Below are 17,816 nucleotides of genomic sequence, written 5' to 3' on the forward strand. Positions count from 1 at the left end.
TTAAGATCATAGCTTACTTTTTCCCCGAATGTCACTTCTATGTTTGCTCTGGTCTTTGCTATGCGCTGTAGTGTTAAGGCGACATTATGTTACAATTTTACCTAAAAACAACAGCTTCAAATCATTTTGGTGGTAGACTGACTTGTAATACGGAAAATGGCTTCTGTGCCACTGCCACAGCACGCCTGGTATTGTAACTTTGAAACTTTGGGGAAGCTAGTGCAGTGTTCTCTGCAGGGGCGGCTTGTCCATAAGGGCAATTGGGGCGACGCACTGCCTATGGGAAAGGGAAGAAAATAAATAAAAATTCTGGTGTAAATGCAATTTCCTTGTAAGTCGCTTTGGATAAAAGTGTCTGCTAAATGACTGTATGTAAATGTTATATATTTTTTTCTGTCGGATTCTACCACTATACCGTCTGATCTGCCTTTGAATGTCATTGTCCAATCAGGTAACAGCCAAGCTGTCAGGCAAAAGTCGTGCTTCAAATGGCCCGCCCCTTCTGGGCGATTTGGGTCGAAATGAAAATCGCCCCAGACCTCTCTTATTGATTCCCATGTTAAATCCATTTTTTTCACAAAACAGAGCTCTCAATGCATTCTCTATGGCTTCCGGAAGGGCTCGCCTGGACATCATTTTACTCATGGCAAGTGCTAAAAGTAAAAAAGGGATGCGAGTCGGATGCTGAGCTGGCCTTTTTTCAGTTGGACTAGTCATTAATAACTTATTAGCTGGCTTGATAATGTTTATATGTGTTAGGAAAGTTGTCAACTCGCTAGTCTTCATCATAAACATCCCTGCCAATGTTATTTATGAAAGAATGCGACGTAGCCGGTCACCTTATTGGTGTCATCTCTGTCTCACAGAGATTTGTAGTTTTTCCAGATGCCCAAGGTCATTGGTCATTTACCTCAGTCCTATCTCAGGCTAGTGCTTAGGAAAATATGTTAATGAAAAACCAATGTGTAGTAACCTGTGTGTGTATTATTAACCATCAGTATAATCACCAGTGTGTATAGAAAATTAACAATCAGTATAACCACAAGGATATCCATAAAAACAAGATATTAAAACCACTGTAATGCTACAACATAAGTTATACTATTGAAAGGAATTACATTGTGTGCATTCTATGTTTAAACACAAGTCTAGGCACAATGGGTGGAGAATAAGCTCTCGTGTCTGCATAAACGGACAAACATAAATTGGGCTTTATTCTTTGGTTACGTTAGGGCCGGAATATACTTCTACGACTCAGTTACTGTGTGGTCACACAGTTGCTTTGACGGAATCATTTACATTTTGGTTCTCTGACTGTGGGTGTTGCACAGCAATTAAAAAAAAAGGATTGCGGACCAAACTCAGTAGATAGTCGTATTTGTACATAAAAGTTGTTTGTTTGACTTTTTTTTCGCTTAGATTTTTTTAAAGTTACGGAGAAATAGACATTGTGCAATGTAAAAACCCTGTGAAAAATACTAAAAACTGAAAAATACGTCTGAACGGATTAGCGAGGTGTCTGAGCTATCTATCTACTGTCAGCATGCTACTACCCACAAGGGTCTCCGTGGGCTCTCGGTCATTTCGACGGATATTTTCAAAGGGTTTGCCACGATAGGGAAGGCTCTGCGTGTCTGCTTTTCTCCGTAAATGGAAAACCATAAATTGGCCTTTAGCGTTAATCTCCAATGCCACAATAAATAAAACTATGCCACATAGTTTTGCTTATAAAACTATGCCTCATATAGTTATATTCTTTTAAAATCTTGTGATGGTGATAACTCCACCTTGTCTGTCCACATGCTTCTTTGGCTTCTGGTTTTGTATTTGCCGTTTCCATTTCTTTCAGCTTGTCAGCAAATACACATGTACACTGTCCATTAGGGGGTCTCCAAACCCAAATTTGCCACTTCAGGGGGAGCAAAATGTGTAATGGGGCTTTAAGAAAGACACGCCCATGCTGGTTGTATCAAATCAATATTAAGTGATGCTGATCACATAGCCTACCTATAAACCTAGAAAGTTGTTACATTAGTTATCAAACTAAGCTTCACACAACAACATAACAGCAAAGGTCTGACATCAGCAATCCTGTCCAACCTTTAATAATGGCTAATTACACAGAGTGGATGCACAATGCTAAAATGTACTTTACCTTGAAACACACACTATATAGACAAAACTGTTAGGACTGCCAACAGGCACTGTAATGATATTGTATTCAAATATGTACTTGAATATGGAGTCCGTCCCCCTTTTGCAGCTAAAACAGCTTCCACTCTTCTTGGAAAGCTTTCCACAAGATTTTGGAGTGTTTCTGTGGGAATTGGTGCCCATACATTCTGAGTATTAATGAGGTGAGGCACTGATGTTAGACGAGAAGGCCTGGCTCTCAATCTCCGTTCCAGTTCATCCTAAAGGTGCTTGATGGGGTTGTGGTCAGGACTCTGTGCGGGCCAGTCAAGTTCTTCCACACCAAACTCATCAAACAATGTCTTCATGCTCCTTGCTTTGTGCACTGGGTAGCAGACATGTTGGAATAGAAAATGGCCTTCCCCAAACTGTTGCCACAAAGTTGGAAGCATAGCATTGTCCAAAATGTGTTGGTATGCTAAAGCATTTAGATTGCCTTTCACTGGAGATAAGGGGCCTAGCCCAAATACTTTTGTCCATATAGTGTAGCTGTGTGTGATTGTGGGGCCCACTGTAATCTGATCAAAATCAAACAATCAAAAACGCAAATAAACTTTTGAAAACCAGAATAATTAAATAACTAAGAAGTTACATAACATTTAATGGAATAATAATAGCACGCTAAAGTTAAAGAATAGACCAGAGGCAGAGTCGGTTTCAGTTGGCTTGTATTGCAGCATGGAGACCCCTCTCGCTGTTGGTTCAAGAACGGTCTAACCTGATGCAGTATGCTATCAGGTTTTATACAAAGAGAAGGGGGGGTGGGATACATTTGAGAGGGTCACCTATGGGGGGATGGGGATGCCAGGACACAAGGCCTCTAGCAGGAGGAGGGGGGGGGAGGGTCACATGTCATTTGCATTGGATCTCAGTGAGAGACAGACGTAGTATACGTTCAGAGTGAGTTGTAGATACAGAGAAGTACATCTTTACCTATAATAATAACAATAATTCCAGTTCCATCAGTCCCCCAATTGAGCATATATATGCTCACACAATAATAACCAGGCAACAGCCAATCAGGGCAGGACACATCGAAATATGTTACAGATAGGGATGATACAATTTAACAGTGGAATATCTATTTTGCAGTTCCATCAGTAGTTATCTTGTGAGCACACAGAGCCCACATGCAGAGTCCTTCTGCCATGTTTTCTGGGTGGGTAGTCTCTATCATGGCAAGACGTGCTGAATCAGGTGCTGAAACACCAAGCACGTGGATGGCCAGTTGATGAGTTCAGGTTTCCTTTGTGGTCACAGGGTTGTCAAGAGTCCTTTTGTTTAGGCTGAGTGTATATCTCTGAGGAGAGCTGGACAGTCCATGACCTCAGCCGGAGCCAAAAACACCCGGGACACAGGGAGGTGTTAGATAGGGTGTGTTGATGGCTGCAGATGGGCAGGGGAGGGGTAGTCTTCTCCTAAAGTGTTGTGTGTGATCTCAGGGTCCGCATGAGAAACCACAACAGTATGAGGGGTTTTAGAGCCATTCAAACATTTGCATTTGACTGTGATATGGGGGAGGGGGAGGGGTGCTTGGTAAAAGGATTCTGCAAGATTACTTAAGGGGTCAAGGCACATGGCTTGGAGTAAATAAAAATAAAGGTTGAAACAAACAAAGACAAATAGCACACGACTCTGACAAAATAAAATAAAAAGGAATACAGGTGGAACAAACAAAGAAAACATAAAATAGTGTCAGCAGATAAGTCACAACAAGCCTTCAAATCCCCTATATGATAGCTTGGAAGCTATCACCTTTGAAAAGTAAATACAAGTTAAAGCAAGGCATTGTCAGACTTAAATCATACCAGACAATAAACAAAACAGTCAAAAGTCATATACCAGACAATAAACAAAGCAGTCAAAAGTCATATGAACAAAACAGTCAAAAGTGGTCAAAAGTATGTCACACTAAAATCTCACTCAGTCAGAGAGTGGCATTGAAGTCATTCATCCATCGGCTGGGAGTCGTGTAAGTACATTCATTCATCGGCTGGCCAGCCCACACACACACACACACACACACGTACACACACGCGCGCTTGCGCAGTTGTTCACTCAGAACACGCGTTGTCTGACTCGCGTGGAAACACAGACAAGAGAGCGCTTGCGCAGTTGTTCGCTCGGAACACGCGTTGTCTGACTCGTGGGGAAACAAAGACAAGAGAAGTTAATAATCTGGTTACAACATGTAGGCAACACAGAACACAGAGAGTAAGCAGAAGTCTGCCTCCTCAACATTCACTGGCTTTGTGTGACTACCAGGCAGATCACTTGAACAGCGAGCTCATTTGATTTTACTTAAAAGGGGCATTCCAACATATTGTGGGCCCAGCTAATGTGTCTATACATTTACGTATGTGTTTCCGTAAAGGCATCTTATTTCCATGTATCTTAAACATATACACCCAGGATGAAGGCTTTGTTAAAAGTCTTCACTCCTCTCCTTCTAACTGACTAAGTTAGATCAATTTAGACAATAGGATAGATGGGGCTGTTTGAATCACTACTGATAGTCAAGCCTGGCCACTTTAAGAACAAAGACAACACAGATGGACGCACACAGGCTTACACAACGAACATGAAACACGGAACAGACACACATATCACGCTGAAACAAACCAACCGAAACCGACTCTTCCTGGTCCTTATAATGAATAGTAAGTCAATTATAGCGAACGGGACTTTTTCTATGTGCAGAGGCCGGTTAAGCAGATGAGAGACCTCTTTCATATCCGTACAGTACCCAGTTTATTTAACCGAAAGCTTACAATGGTAGACTTCTCAATTTGTAAAGCGTTACAAACAGAGCCAATGCCGCTCCCAAGACACAGTTCGTCTCGCACTCGTGCCTTCCCAATAACAGCGCCGACACAGTGCTTTTAAAAATGCATAGGTCTACTAAACGCCGAATGATAAAAACGTCCGAGACTGTGTATGTAAAACACGCCTCGATCACGTTTACTAGTCCGCGCGGCACAGTGTTTAACCTAGAACACGCGCTACAGTCACGACCCTAGTACAACGTCCGGAACGATAACGTTGTTAATTTCTGGTTTAAACTGGCCAATGCCTGTGCACTTTACGCTTAGCGCTGGATATGTAAAGAGTTGAGGCTGAATTAAGTGCTATATATTTATGAAATTGCTCTGTCTCTCACCCCCACACAACCTCTGTACACAGAAAGATGCTAAAAAGCTTACCTGTCTCCGTTCAAAGTTTTTGAAGCGTTGGCTCATATTCTTTTGCTGTTTCAGATAGATGTATATCTACCGGCATCGAAGGACCATCTAATGGAATAATAATAGCACGCTAAAGTTAAAGAATAGACCAGAGGCAGAGTCGGTTTCAGTTGGCTTGTATTGCAGCATGGAGACCCCTCTCGCTGTTGGTTCAAGAACGGTCTAACCTGATGCAGTATGCTATCAGGTTTTATACAAAGAGAAGGGGGGGTGGGATACATTTGAGAGGGTCACCTATGGGGGGATGGGGATGCCAGGACACAAGGCCTCTAGCAGGAGGAGGGGGGGGGAGGGTCACATGTCATTTGCATTGGATCTCAGTGAGAGACAGACGTAGTATACGTTCAGAGTGAGTTGTAGATACAGAGAAGTACATCTTTACCTATAATAATAACAATAATTCCAGTTCCATCACATTTGTTATAACAGCACTCTTACAGCACTCGCACATAAAATTAGGAAGAAATTCTCTACAACGAACGAGTCTGACCTTACGGTCAAGAGAACAATCTAACCTTCAAGAAGTTTCACCTTGAATGTATAGCGCCACACTACATACATTGGAATTTGGTGTAGTGCATTTCTACATGTGTTGGTTGGTTAGTTTACCCTAGGAAGTAAACAACACGGCTAAAGTGAAAGCGAATGTTTGTGATTGGTTATGATTTCCTGGCTGCTTTGTGCAGTGTTGAAGTAGACGAATTTAAAAATCACTTTGGTTTTGATGTTTAGTGGTCTTCTTCCGGTGTTGTTTTTTACAGGTAACCTATATGTGGTTGTGTGTGGGTTATTTATGATTGATTTGTGCTCATTCATTCTTAAATATAATTTCTTCATGGCAGCTTTCTGGTCATATGATTGCTTTATAATTTAGGCGTAGCTACGTGTAAATCGTTGTTTAATTCAAACTTCAGGTTGGATTTGATTGGTAGATTATTAGATTTAATATTAGGCTATGGCCGCTATTTTTTATTTATTCATTCATTCATTAAATCGTTTATTTGACTTTGCAGCTGTTGTAAGCGCTCACTCACACTGGGTTCGTTGGCAACCATGCCAGTTTATAGACGAACATGCTGTGCGCAACGAGGAAGGAAAAATGGAAACAAAATATATACCTCGAGATGCCGGGCTGCAGTTCGGCCAGCTCGAAGACAGTCTTGTGCACCCAGAATTAATAACATTCCTTGTCACAGGTGAGAGGCTTTTCTACATTCAGTTACCTCGTCTGAATGCGTACGCTATGCCAACTTACACAAATCTCTCTGTGGATCTCAGCATCTAAGGTGGACATGCGACGCTACGTTAAAAACGAAGTGGACACTGTTCAATGCGAGGTCCGGAGGTACAGTACAGGCGGGTTTCAGAAGCGCTGGCCTGGCCTGGGAGCCCAGGAACAGGACCTCTGGTTTGCCTGCACACTGCGCCACGCAGAAGGCCTTTTTGTGATCACTACTTTCCTCAGACATAGTCCAAGTATTCCCAATGCTCTTCAGCCAGACTTTCAACACTGGACTCCTGTTACAGATAGAGATACTGTCAGCACCACAGTCAGAATGCAATGTGCTTTGGACGGGATAGAAAACAGTATGTTAATAACTGCTGGTAACACCATACTGTTTCTCCTTCTCTTCACATTTCTCTATTTTTGTGGCCAGCTGTAATGATGGTGTTGAGCAACACCCACTCCGTGGAGGTCGGCCTGCTGAAAGAGCAGACCCTGAACTGTGAGTTTGCACTAGACCACAAGTCACCCCACCTTACTGTAGAGTGGCACCTGCAGCGCATAGGTGACCGCTCCAAGCTCTTCACCTACGACAGCGGGGTGTCTATGAAGGCCATCACCAGGGGTGACGCCTCTTTCAAGATCAACTCAACAAAGCTCACCAGTGAGGGCACCTACATGTGTGTTGTGCACGTGCCTCCACTCTATGGCAGCCAGGAAATTGCCCTACATATCATGGGTGAGGCTCTAAGACAAATACATGACTTTAAGGATGTAATGAGTTATTAAAAGTACAGTCCTTTAAAATCAATACAAAAATGCAGGGACGTGCACAGGAGTGTGCTAAGGTTTCTTGGGCAACTGCCCGTTTTCCCTCCTCGACTGAAGTTGCCCCTCCGAAGGAAATATATATATTTGCGATCAGATGACGGGGGCGTGGCAGCGGCGGTTAGTGAAAGTTTAAAATTATATTGTGAAAATTTCCGTTCAGATGACGGGGGCGTGGCAGCGGCGGTGAAAAAAAATATGTGTTGCCCCTTTTTTTCAGAGCAGAGCAACTGCCCTTCAAAATTCCTGTCCTCGTCCCTGCAAAAATGTGTTTCTGTGAAATTCTCATTCCTTTAGCTGTCCAAGTGTGTGCGGCCCCCCAAAAAACCCAACATGCCGCTTCAGGAGCACAGGGAAGAGTGTAATTTGATAGGCTGTTGAGTTTAAATTTCAACAACGTTTCGTTGTTTAATGGTTCAGTTTTATGTTGTTTGGGTGGTATTTATGAAATAGGCAGCCTCATATCTTCAAGAGCAACCAAAAACCGTGGCAATGTCCTTCATGATTCTGTAGATCTGCTGATCACCATGACCCTCTCTTTTTTAGAGCCTCCCAGTGTTTCCCTTAGCGTGAGCTCTGAGGTGTCTCTGGTTGTGGGTGGAGAGCAGAAGGTGGTGTGTGAGTCGGTAGGCTACTACCCCCTGGACGTGCACATGGAGTGGCTGAAGGAGTCTCTGTCGCCAGGAGCAAGCCGCATGCCCGAGGTGCTGAAGGTTGTCATGTTCTCCAGCCACCGCCACCACCAGGATGGCACCTACTCTGTCTCCACCTTCTTCCCACCCTCCAGGACTCTGGGTTCCGCAACACATGCAGAGTGTCTCACGTCGCTCTGCAAGTGCCCATCAGAAAGAGCTTTACCCTCAGTGTAACAGGTAAGCCGCTTATCTGTCCAGTCTAAGGATGAGTAAAATTGTGCAGCTTCACATGGCTTGTTTTTCTATGTGAAAAAAGCCTAAACGGGAAGACTTTAATATCATGGCTTTCCTGCTCAGTGTCTGTCTCATTCCATATTGATATGCATGTTACATATTAAAGTCATGTATCAGTAACCAAGTTACTAGTGAAGAAAATAGAAAAGTTAGTGATGTTCGTTGTATTTTTGTATCTTGACATTGCAGAGGATGATTCAGTTATGTGGTACATATTCCTTATTGGGCTGCTTATGCTGGCTTTGCTGTGCTTCAAAATACTTGCAGGTAAGTAAACACAGCCACCTGTTTTACTTTTACTTATTCTGTAACAGATGTAAGTGCAATGTGAGTTTATTTACATGTTGAGCGTTGTACTTATTAAGTAAGTTAATCTTAAATATTTTTCTATTTCAGAAAGACAAGCACTTAAGGTAAGACCAGGCTCCACAAAAGTATGTAACTACCTCTGAAGTTTGCCTATGGCTCAGTATTACCATGGCTATGACCGACATCTACGAAGCAACACATTGGGATTATACAAGCATATTTTCAACATTTAATTTCAACTGTTCAATAAGCATTCTTGTTGTTATGTGGCACACGTGATATTATGCAGTCTACCAATAGAAGTGGTAAAAATTGACTGTGCGGAAAGTGACAAATATACACAATAACCGTTATTGCACAGAGTGTCTGTATATAACTAAAATTGCATGTGTTTACTGAACAGAGGAAACCTTACTGAATACACCAGAGGAAGATACCTGCATCTGCAGATACCTGCTTGCTCTAGAGCAGGACTGGTACTGATCTGGCACAGACATACATGCTACATCATAGGAGGATCCATTCCAGTTCTACCTTTAAGAAGCTCTTAAAGACCCAACTCTTCCCAACTTGCACTTCTTCTCCCTTCCTCTACCTCTCCTTATATTTCCTCTAGTTATATATCCTCTAACTATGTAACCCACACTTACAGTTGTTACATTTCTGCACTTGTATTCCTTATGTAAAGTAGTATTTATTGTTACGTTAGGTCTCTATTGCTCGTAGCTTGATTATTTTCTCCTTTGTACATCGCTTTGGACAAAAGCGTCTGCTAAATGACTAAGTGAGAAACCAATTCTTAATTGGTTCCTGATGGGGAGGCCACTTTAATGTTCTGCTGCAGAATTAGAAGTAATTTGTTGTGTACTTTGTCACAAAGTACATGTAACAACATTATCTATGATGAAACCCAAAAGCTTTGACTTATTATGGGATCTGCTTAAGTTTTAAGACATTCCTGGCTAATTTGTCATCTTTGGTGCACGCAACGCCATCTGTGCCTCTGTAACAAATTGCCTTCAACTCAGAAACTCAAGTTATGAACATTAATTCGAGATGAGGTGCAACTTGAAAATACAAGGCAAACAAATTTAAGGACAAACTTCATGAACCTTATCAAACATTTTCAACACTAAACAGCAAATGAGTCAAAACACATACAATTATATATCAGGTCCCTGGAAGCATTGCCTCAAACATGATATTTGTGGTTAAGGAGGGTCCAAACAGAAAAAGTCAGCCTTCAAACCATGTCCTGGGTTAAACGCCAGGACCAGGGCGCATTTCACCTCAAGTCCAGTAGTCAGTTTGTCTTCTAGGGCCTGTGTCGACACACCATACCCTGGGGGGAAGCATGTGTCTCTGGGTCTGATCACAGATGGGACGTTCTGGCTCACTGTCTGAACACTTGTCCACTGAATGGTAGTGAATGCACATATTACACATACTCCACAATCAAACACTTAGAAAACAATGTGTGCTGAAAATGTAAGAAGGCTGAGTACAGTCATAATTAAAGAAGTACAACAGAGCAAAGTTATGCATTTCATCATCAAAAATACAATCATTCAATAATAATAATACAAAAAAAAACACATTTTACGTGAAGGTTCAAATGATCTCAGACTCTCATTCACTCAAGTCTTCCTTGTCTGAGATGAGTGCATCATATACATTCAGACAATAAAGCCAGAAGCAGAAAATCTGAGAATTCAGATGGTATTTGCTGACTTAGACATTAAGTCATTTAGCAGACGCTTTTGTCCAAAGCGATGTACAAAGGAGAAAATAATCAAGCTACGAGCAATAGAGACCTAACGTAACAATAAATACTACTTTACATAAGGAACTCCACAATCAAACATTTAGAAAACAATGTGTTCTGAAAATGTAAGAAGTATTTTAGCAAAACTTAAATGTGTCAATCTTTTCTTTGATTTCTTTGGTTATGTTAGCATTCACAATAAATAAAACTATACAGTCATATTTTTGCAAAATGTTATATTGATACATTTTAAAGTGATATTACTCCACATTGTCAATCTACATGCTTCTTTGGCTTCTGCCTTTATCTTTGCCAGTTCCGTTTCCTTCAGCTTGTCAACAAATACACGTGTACCCTGTCTATTAGGGGGTCTCCAAACCCAAATTTGCCACTTCAGGGGGAGCAAAATGTGTAATGGGGCTTTAAGAAAGACACGCCCATGCTGGTTGTATCAAATCTAACCTATCATGTTAAACGCAAAAATAGTGCCATCGCTGATAATAGGGCAGTGACTTTTCGACTTTTCTGTATTGCCTGGACCTGTTCTTACACGGAAATGTGCAACTGGGGTCATTTAAGGACGACATTGCTACTGCCTTCCGGACTATCTGCATTTTATTTCCGCCTTTTAATCTCACAAGTAAATGGTAGCGAATGAGAGATGAATTTATGTCACACACACTCTCCTAGTTTATGACAACCTTCATGCTAGGTTGCCAACTCGAATTTTGACACGCCATTGTACTTTTTTCAACTGAAACTGAAAGTTTAACGATGCTGAAAATATTTTTGTCAGGGTTTGTGTTTTTCCCTGGACTTTTCTTCACTTTTAAACACATCTTTAAAACTCGTTTTAACTGGAAAGACGCTGATGCGGCTGTGGTCAGTGAACGGTAATGCTTCCATGCACTTATTGTTATCTAAAGCCTATTGATCAATAATTGTCTTGATATATTTTGTGATGCTGGATAAAACAGAAACCCATCACATAGACTACCTTTACAACTTTTCGTTTGCTGTCACAGTAACTGCTTTGTTAGACGTGTGTACGCAGGAATAGACAAATTTAGCTATTTGATTTGAGTGTTGGATACATTGTTTTGTTAGTTAATAGCAATGCATTTCGTCCATAACATGTCTTACCGAAGGATGGTGTCCTCCATACATGCAATTATGGCTTCCACGGCAGGTGTCTTAATTGTTGCTTCCTGTAGTGACATCATGACTGACAGGTGAGAGAGAGAGATTGATTCTGTTCCTAAACCATAATCGATTCTGTCAGGTTACAGCATTCATGGGAAACGGGTCTTTTTTTTTTTTTTAAAAGATCATTTTCTGAAGCAATCAAAATCCCCAGCATCTTTTGTTTAAAACTGTAGCCCTAATGTTCCAGTTATCTGTATTAGTCAATGCACCAACTAATTTGGGGTGGTAATTAGCTAGTTGTGGTGCGTTCAGATGGTGATGGTTTTTGCATTTCAGAATTCTGCATTTCCTACATTTGTTGCTATAGGCACTGGCTTGCAACAGATTTTGTATGGTTTGGAGCTCCCTATATGGCCTACGACATATATGCCATGTACCAGGTTCACTACCTCAAAGAGCAGGATAAAGGGCGTGCAGAGTACAAAGACCACTCAATTCACACAGTCACCAAATTCCTCTGCAAAGATTTCCTGTTCGTCCTTCATCACGTGGCCCTGCTAACTATCTTCATGCCCGTTACTCTGGTCAGTAATAGGGAATGAAAAATTGTGTGTATTTTCTGTGCAAAAAAACACAAATAGTGAGATACATTTCTTCTGTTTCAGTTCCTTCGGAGAGGCCTTGGAGACTTCTTTATTGGTTGTTTCTTCATAACAGAACTTAGCACACCATTTCTATCAGCAGGAGGGATTCTTATTCAGGTTGGTGTCATTTCAGTGTAATTTCTTATTTCAGATTCATTTTGGAGCATGGAAGTTGCCATGGTCTCTCATCATTGCATGCTGATTTTGTTTCCTCCCAGCTTGATTGTTGCACTACTTTAACTCATGAAATAGACAAAGATTTCAACTAGATTTCCCTGAGTCACTGCTTTCACATGTTTTCTGTTTGCTTGTAGATGGGATTACAGGATTCTACACTGCACAAAATCAATGGTTTGATGCTCCTGCTGACTTTTTTCATATGTAGAATATTACTCTTCCCCTTCATGTACTGGGTCTACGGTCGTAACTATAATATAGCTTTTTACAAAGTAGCCCTACATCTTCCCTTGCACTGCAACCTTGGGAACCTCTGCATACTGGCACCACAGCTGTACTGGTTCGCCCTGTTATGCCGCAAGGCTCGCCGTCTCTTCCTTCAGCAACACAAGAAACGGGATGGTCACTCTCCTAAAATCAACTGACACTTGATTTGTCTCTTTTCCCTCCCTAACATCATGTATTCTTCTCAGGTTTTCATTGTACAGTATGTGCATTGTTGAGGCATAATTAAATGTTCATAGCCACTTCTGATGTGTTATTTTTTTACAACTATGCGACAGTGTCCTTACAAAGCCTTAATTAAATACAGAACATATTTATCAGGCAATTATGCAAGAGACCTCAATACTTTTGTTGTCGTTTGACCCTGAAGTTGGACAATCTACAGAGGCCACAGGAGTTATCGGTCTCTTTTGTTACCTCACATTCACAAGTAAAATGATCATACTCATGCCCTTGCTCACAGGAAGTTACAGCTTGACCCCCTCTAGTCATCTGTAGCTTTAGTCTATCGCTCTGTTCCGTTTTCCCTACCTACCGTACCTACCATCCTTAGTGTGAGTATGTAGGGTGTTCCGTTTTCCGATTTCCCATTTCCGCGTCGAAAAGAAGTATACCCAAAGGACCCGTATCTGTACTCATAACGGTCAAAACGCTGAGTGTGGAAGCAGGGTACACTGTCCATTCTCAACGGCCGCCATCTTGTCAACGTAGCGGAAGAGGCGGACCCAGGCAGAGCCGCTCAGCTCGAAAAAGACGAACGCGGGGCTTGTCGCGATCGTAATTTCCGGTAAGTGCACCACGGAGTATTAGATTTGGAACAGCACTCACCTGCTGAGAATCTGCGTACCTAGTGAGTGTGTACTGTGTACTGCGTATAAGTATAGGTACGGTAGGTACGGTAGGTAGGGAAAACGGAACACAGCGTCTGTGTTTGTGGTCCATGAGGAGGGTAATGGCTAAAGTATAAAGGTCCACATCAACCAGATCTGACATTTTATGTCTGTATAATTGGGTGCTTTCTGTTCCTGTAAACTGATTTATTTTATTTCTGTCCCACACCATTTTTGTCTTGTATCCTGCAGAGGTGTGACACTCTGCTGAAATTTCATATGTTGATATGTGAATTCCCAGATACGTCAGTCAACATCAAATTCAGTTTTGTCGTACAAATTATGTAATGGATAGAAAATGGTGATGAGACAATTCTTTCTAGACTTTATTTTTGTAATTGTTAAACAAGTTGTATAATAAAAGTTTAACTTAAATTATAAACAGAATTTGCCTTCAGTAACTTTGTCCTTGTCTTGAAGTACACAGATGGAACTGCTGTAGAATGGAAAAAAAAACATCAGTCACTAAAGTAAAAAAAGAAATTTCACATAATTGCATTAGAGCTGTGCAATCTTCTGCTGGAGAATAGATTTCATGTGATCACTTTCTAAATTGTCTGTGATGGTTTTGAGAAAGTGCCGTGTGTTATCGCTCTCAAGAGAAGTGCAGCTTTTGGGGTGCACCGCAAGGGTCATCTCATAAAGCGTCAGAATTTCCAGTGCGCACAGGAACAGCGGCTCCAACTGGCTTGGCATCATCACATGCACATGCATCACGTGGCAGAACAGCTGCGTCAGAACAAACAGCACCTCCTGGCAACCCACCTCACCACCGTCATCTGAGGGTGAGGCGCTGGGTGGGAGTTTGGCCTTCAATGAGTCCAGCGTCTCTCTAATGGTGCTGGCGTACAGCCGCCCCACATGGGCCCAGCCAGGACGAGAGAGCCAGTCAGCACAGCTGGAGCCACAGAGCAGCTGCAACACTCGCAGCAGCAGCACAGACAGGCGCAGCTCGCAGGCAAATGCCCGGAGATCCAGCAGAGGCAGGAAGTCAGCATACTCCAGAGAGTAAGGCACATGGAGTCGTCCGGAGTTGAGGAGGTGTTTCACTGCTTGTATGAGCCTGGCCCACTCTCCCATAGTACACCACGGAAGGGTCTGTGAAAGGGCCAGTAAGAAGCCTTTGCTAAACATGCTGACAGTGTCCGGTGAAAGCATATCTAGAGACAGGGAGTCCAGCATAATGTTCTGAATCACATCAGATAGACAACAACACTCCAGCCATGCCAACAGTCCTGTGCCTGCTCCATATTGGGCGAGCTTCATGCCAGACCAATCCTGTTCAGGCAAATCACACACTTCCAGTAGTGAACTTGGCACCTCATTCTTAAAGTGATCTCCCCACAATGCTTTCAGACGAAAACGCACAGTCCAGTCTAAGGCCTCCACTTTATTATAGAGCCAGAACAGGGCTCTGGACCAGACACTGGGTGCTACAGCAACTTCCTTACCGATGACCTCACCCAGGGAACTCAGAATGGAGGTCAGAACCTCTTTGGACTCCATGGACACATGCACATCTTCTGAGGTCACCTCCCAACACCTGCAACTGTCACTTAATAACTGACACAGACAATACAGAAGGGGAAAGGGGGAGCAGTCCATTATCCAATGAGAGGAGCCATCCTGGGGTTCCAGAACCAATGCAGAATGAAGTAGCCTTAAACACAGTTCCAGGCTGTAGTGGTGTGAAGATGGGGAGGAAAGGTATGGCAAGATGAAGGTCTGGAATGCTTCCTGAGGAGGAACAAAGCTCCTCCCAGTGTCACCAGAGGGATCCATCAGGGTGACCAGGAACTGGAGGAACTGCTCCTGCTCCTTAGAAGAGGACAGTTTGTCTTCCATGGTCTCTTGTAGACAGCGGCACAGCAAGCTTCCACCAGTCTTCGTCCGCTCCTCATTGCTTGGCTGAGCGCCCAGCCCAGAGAGACATTTTAGAATTTTGCTAAGATGGACGTGAGCTCCCAGATTCCTCACAGCTAGGTGGCAGCACTGACGCAGAGTGGCCTCAGGGTTCTGAAAGGCAACGCGGGCTATAGCAGTCACAGCCAAGTCGGAGTTGCTTTGTGCTCCTCCCTGGATAATGCAGTTGAATGCTAAATTAAGGTCCTCACTAAATCCCTCTGTTAGAGACTGTGGTAGATGCCCGTGCAGACCCTTCTTTGAAAGGTTGATCATCTCAACTAGTGTGTCATTCTTGTCTGATGTCAGTAGTTCACAGAAAAGGTCAACAACAACATCTTTGAGTCTTCTGCAGTTCTGGACGCTCTCATCAGTTTGACATTTGGCAGTGAGAGTGGAAACCAACTTCATTACAAGTTCTCTTTGTTTAAATACAGTTTTGTTTCTCTCAAGACAGCTGATCCACTCATTTCCATCTAGAGACCAGCTCAATTCAGCAACAAATAACTGGGGGAATTCCTGAAATCCCTGCAAGCGATGGTCAATGATAGCCATAGCAATGGAGGCCATTTCATAAGACCTTTTTGTTGGTTCATTATGTAGCATGCCCTCTGATATTTTTTTCAACGCATTTTTGAGTTCATTTGCACTCTCTTCTCCTTCGGTCTCAGAACACTTATCCAATGACTGAAGCATTCTATGGATGCTGTTCCTCAGAAGTAGTACACTCCTCCTTTGGTTACATTTCTCTGCCACATTCAGCAGTCCTCTCTCCTCCCAAACGCGTAGAAGGCAAAGTGCTGTCTGCATTGCTTTTGTAAAGGTGAGTCCAGCTGGCTTAAACTTTGATGGAGTCTCAACAGCAGCCAGGTCTTTCTGTGCTTCGCTAATTACCTTCACTAGGTCAAATCTCTCTGTTGTGTTATGCTCTTTTGCGAGTGCAACCTCCACCGAAAGCCTCTCAAGTTTCTCACGAGCAGAGAGTTCTATCTGATGGTCTAATAGGTATGATGTATAGATGGAGTCAAGGCAGTTTGAGAGTGCGAAGCAGCACAAATCCGATGAATTTATGGCGTCTTTGATTTCCCTCACAGCACGAAAGAGATGGAACATCACACTTCCGTCTGAGGTTATTTCTGGGTCAAGCTTTGCTCTTTTTGGGGCCTGAGATGGAGCACCAGTAAACTGGTCAACAAAGACGCGGTCAAAGGTCTCTGCACCTCCCCAGTTGCCCCTCCAAAGCCCCCTCCACACCTCAAGCAGGAGCTGGGCGTCCTCAGCAGTGGTTTCAATGGTGACATACTGGACCAGATGCTCAACCTCTAAGCCCAAGTCAGCTGGTTGTAGACACATAAGCAACTCTACATATATTTTGTAAAAGTCCATTGACTTTATCACCTCAAACAGAACTGTGCGATTGACGTCAGGGAGTTGATTAAGGATTGAAAATAGGGCATTTTCCTTCCAACTTGTCTCTACATTCTTTTCCCTCTCTTTCTCCAAAAGCTTGCTCCATATGGTGCAGAGAATCCTCTTTCTCAAACAGACCTGCTCTTCATGCTCTCTTTGTCCTTGTCCATAAAGCTCTCCGATTGAATCAATTATTGGACGGCCAACTGTGCTCCATTCTTCCTTCTTTGCAGCAGACAGTGACCCTGTCTGACAGAGTTTATCTGCCAGCAAGAATCCACCTTGCAGCACTGCAGCTTTCTCCCCCTTCAGCCAAGGTTCTAAAACGACAAATGCATTTCAGTTGTCATAAAATGTTAACTTGGTGTAACTATAGATTTACATTTAGATTACATTTAGATTAAGTTCTTCGTAATTCATAGGTTACTATCATATCCAACATATTTATTAGCAGCACAAAATATTAAATTAGAAAATTGTTACGTTAGTTCTCAAACTTAGCTTTACATAACAACATAACAGCGAAGGTCTGACATCAGCAATGCTGTCCATCCTGTAATAATGGCTGATTACACAGCGTGGATGCACGATGCTAAAATGGACTTTACCTTGAAACATAGCTGCGCGTGATTGTAGGGCCCACTCTAATCTGATCAAAATCAAACAATCAAAACGCAAGTAAACTTACGAAATGAAATTAAACAACTAAGAAGCAATACAAGACTTGTCATCACAGTACTCGCACACTTCGTGATTTTAAAATTACGAAGGAGTTCTTTTCAACGAACGAGTCTGACCTTACGGTAAAGAGAACAATCTAACCTTCAATAAGTTGCACCTTGAATGTATAGTGCCACACTGTGGGAACTTG

General features: G+C 42.5%; 2 protein-coding genes and 1 pseudogene across 3 annotated transcripts in view; 2 read left to right on the plus strand and 1 right to left on the minus strand.

Annotated features, from left to right (window-relative positions):
* LOC308370325 (tapasin-related protein-like) overlaps window positions 1-9,209 on the plus strand; it is an 11,850-nt pseudogene extending 2,641 nt beyond the window's left edge. Inside the window, exons 2-8 of the transcript in view lie at window positions 6,133-6,196; window positions 6,449-6,631; window positions 6,714-6,998; window positions 7,094-7,399; window positions 8,035-8,360; window positions 8,607-8,684; window positions 9,130-9,209. The product of the transcript in view is annotated as a tapasin-related protein-like (transcript). The remainder of the gene's footprint in view (window positions 1-6,132; window positions 6,197-6,448; window positions 6,632-6,713; window positions 6,999-7,093; window positions 7,400-8,034; window positions 8,361-8,606; window positions 8,685-9,129) is intronic.
* Window positions 9,210-11,047: 1,838 nt separating this feature from the next.
* LOC308370713 (TLC domain-containing protein 3A-like) lies at window positions 11,048-13,244 on the plus strand (the record flags this gene model as incomplete). Its single annotated transcript, XM_080845416.1, has 6 exons — window positions 11,048-11,138; window positions 11,288-11,384; window positions 11,640-11,723; window positions 12,005-12,221; window positions 12,303-12,398; window positions 12,596-13,244. The coding sequence occupies 6 exons, from the start codon at window positions 11,048-11,050 to the stop codon at window positions 12,881-12,883; spliced, it is 873 nt and encodes a 290-aa protein (XP_080701542.1). The 3' UTR covers window positions 12,884-13,244.
* Window positions 13,245-14,131: 887 nt separating this feature from the next.
* gemin4 (gem (nuclear organelle) associated protein 4) lies at window positions 14,132-17,563 on the minus strand (the record flags this gene model as incomplete). Its single annotated transcript, XM_080844982.1, has 2 exons — window positions 14,132-17,265; window positions 17,554-17,563. 2 exons carry the CDS (start codon window positions 17,561-17,563, stop codon window positions 14,132-14,134), a joined length of 3,144 nt encoding a protein of 1,047 aa, XP_080701108.1.
* Between the last annotated feature and the right edge of the window lie 253 nt (window positions 17,564-17,816).

The sequence above is a fragment of the Sprattus sprattus genome (assembly GCF_963457725.1).
Source record: "Sprattus sprattus genome assembly, chromosome: 9".
Classification (NCBI taxonomy): domain Eukaryota; kingdom Metazoa; phylum Chordata; class Actinopteri; order Clupeiformes; family Clupeidae; genus Sprattus; species Sprattus sprattus.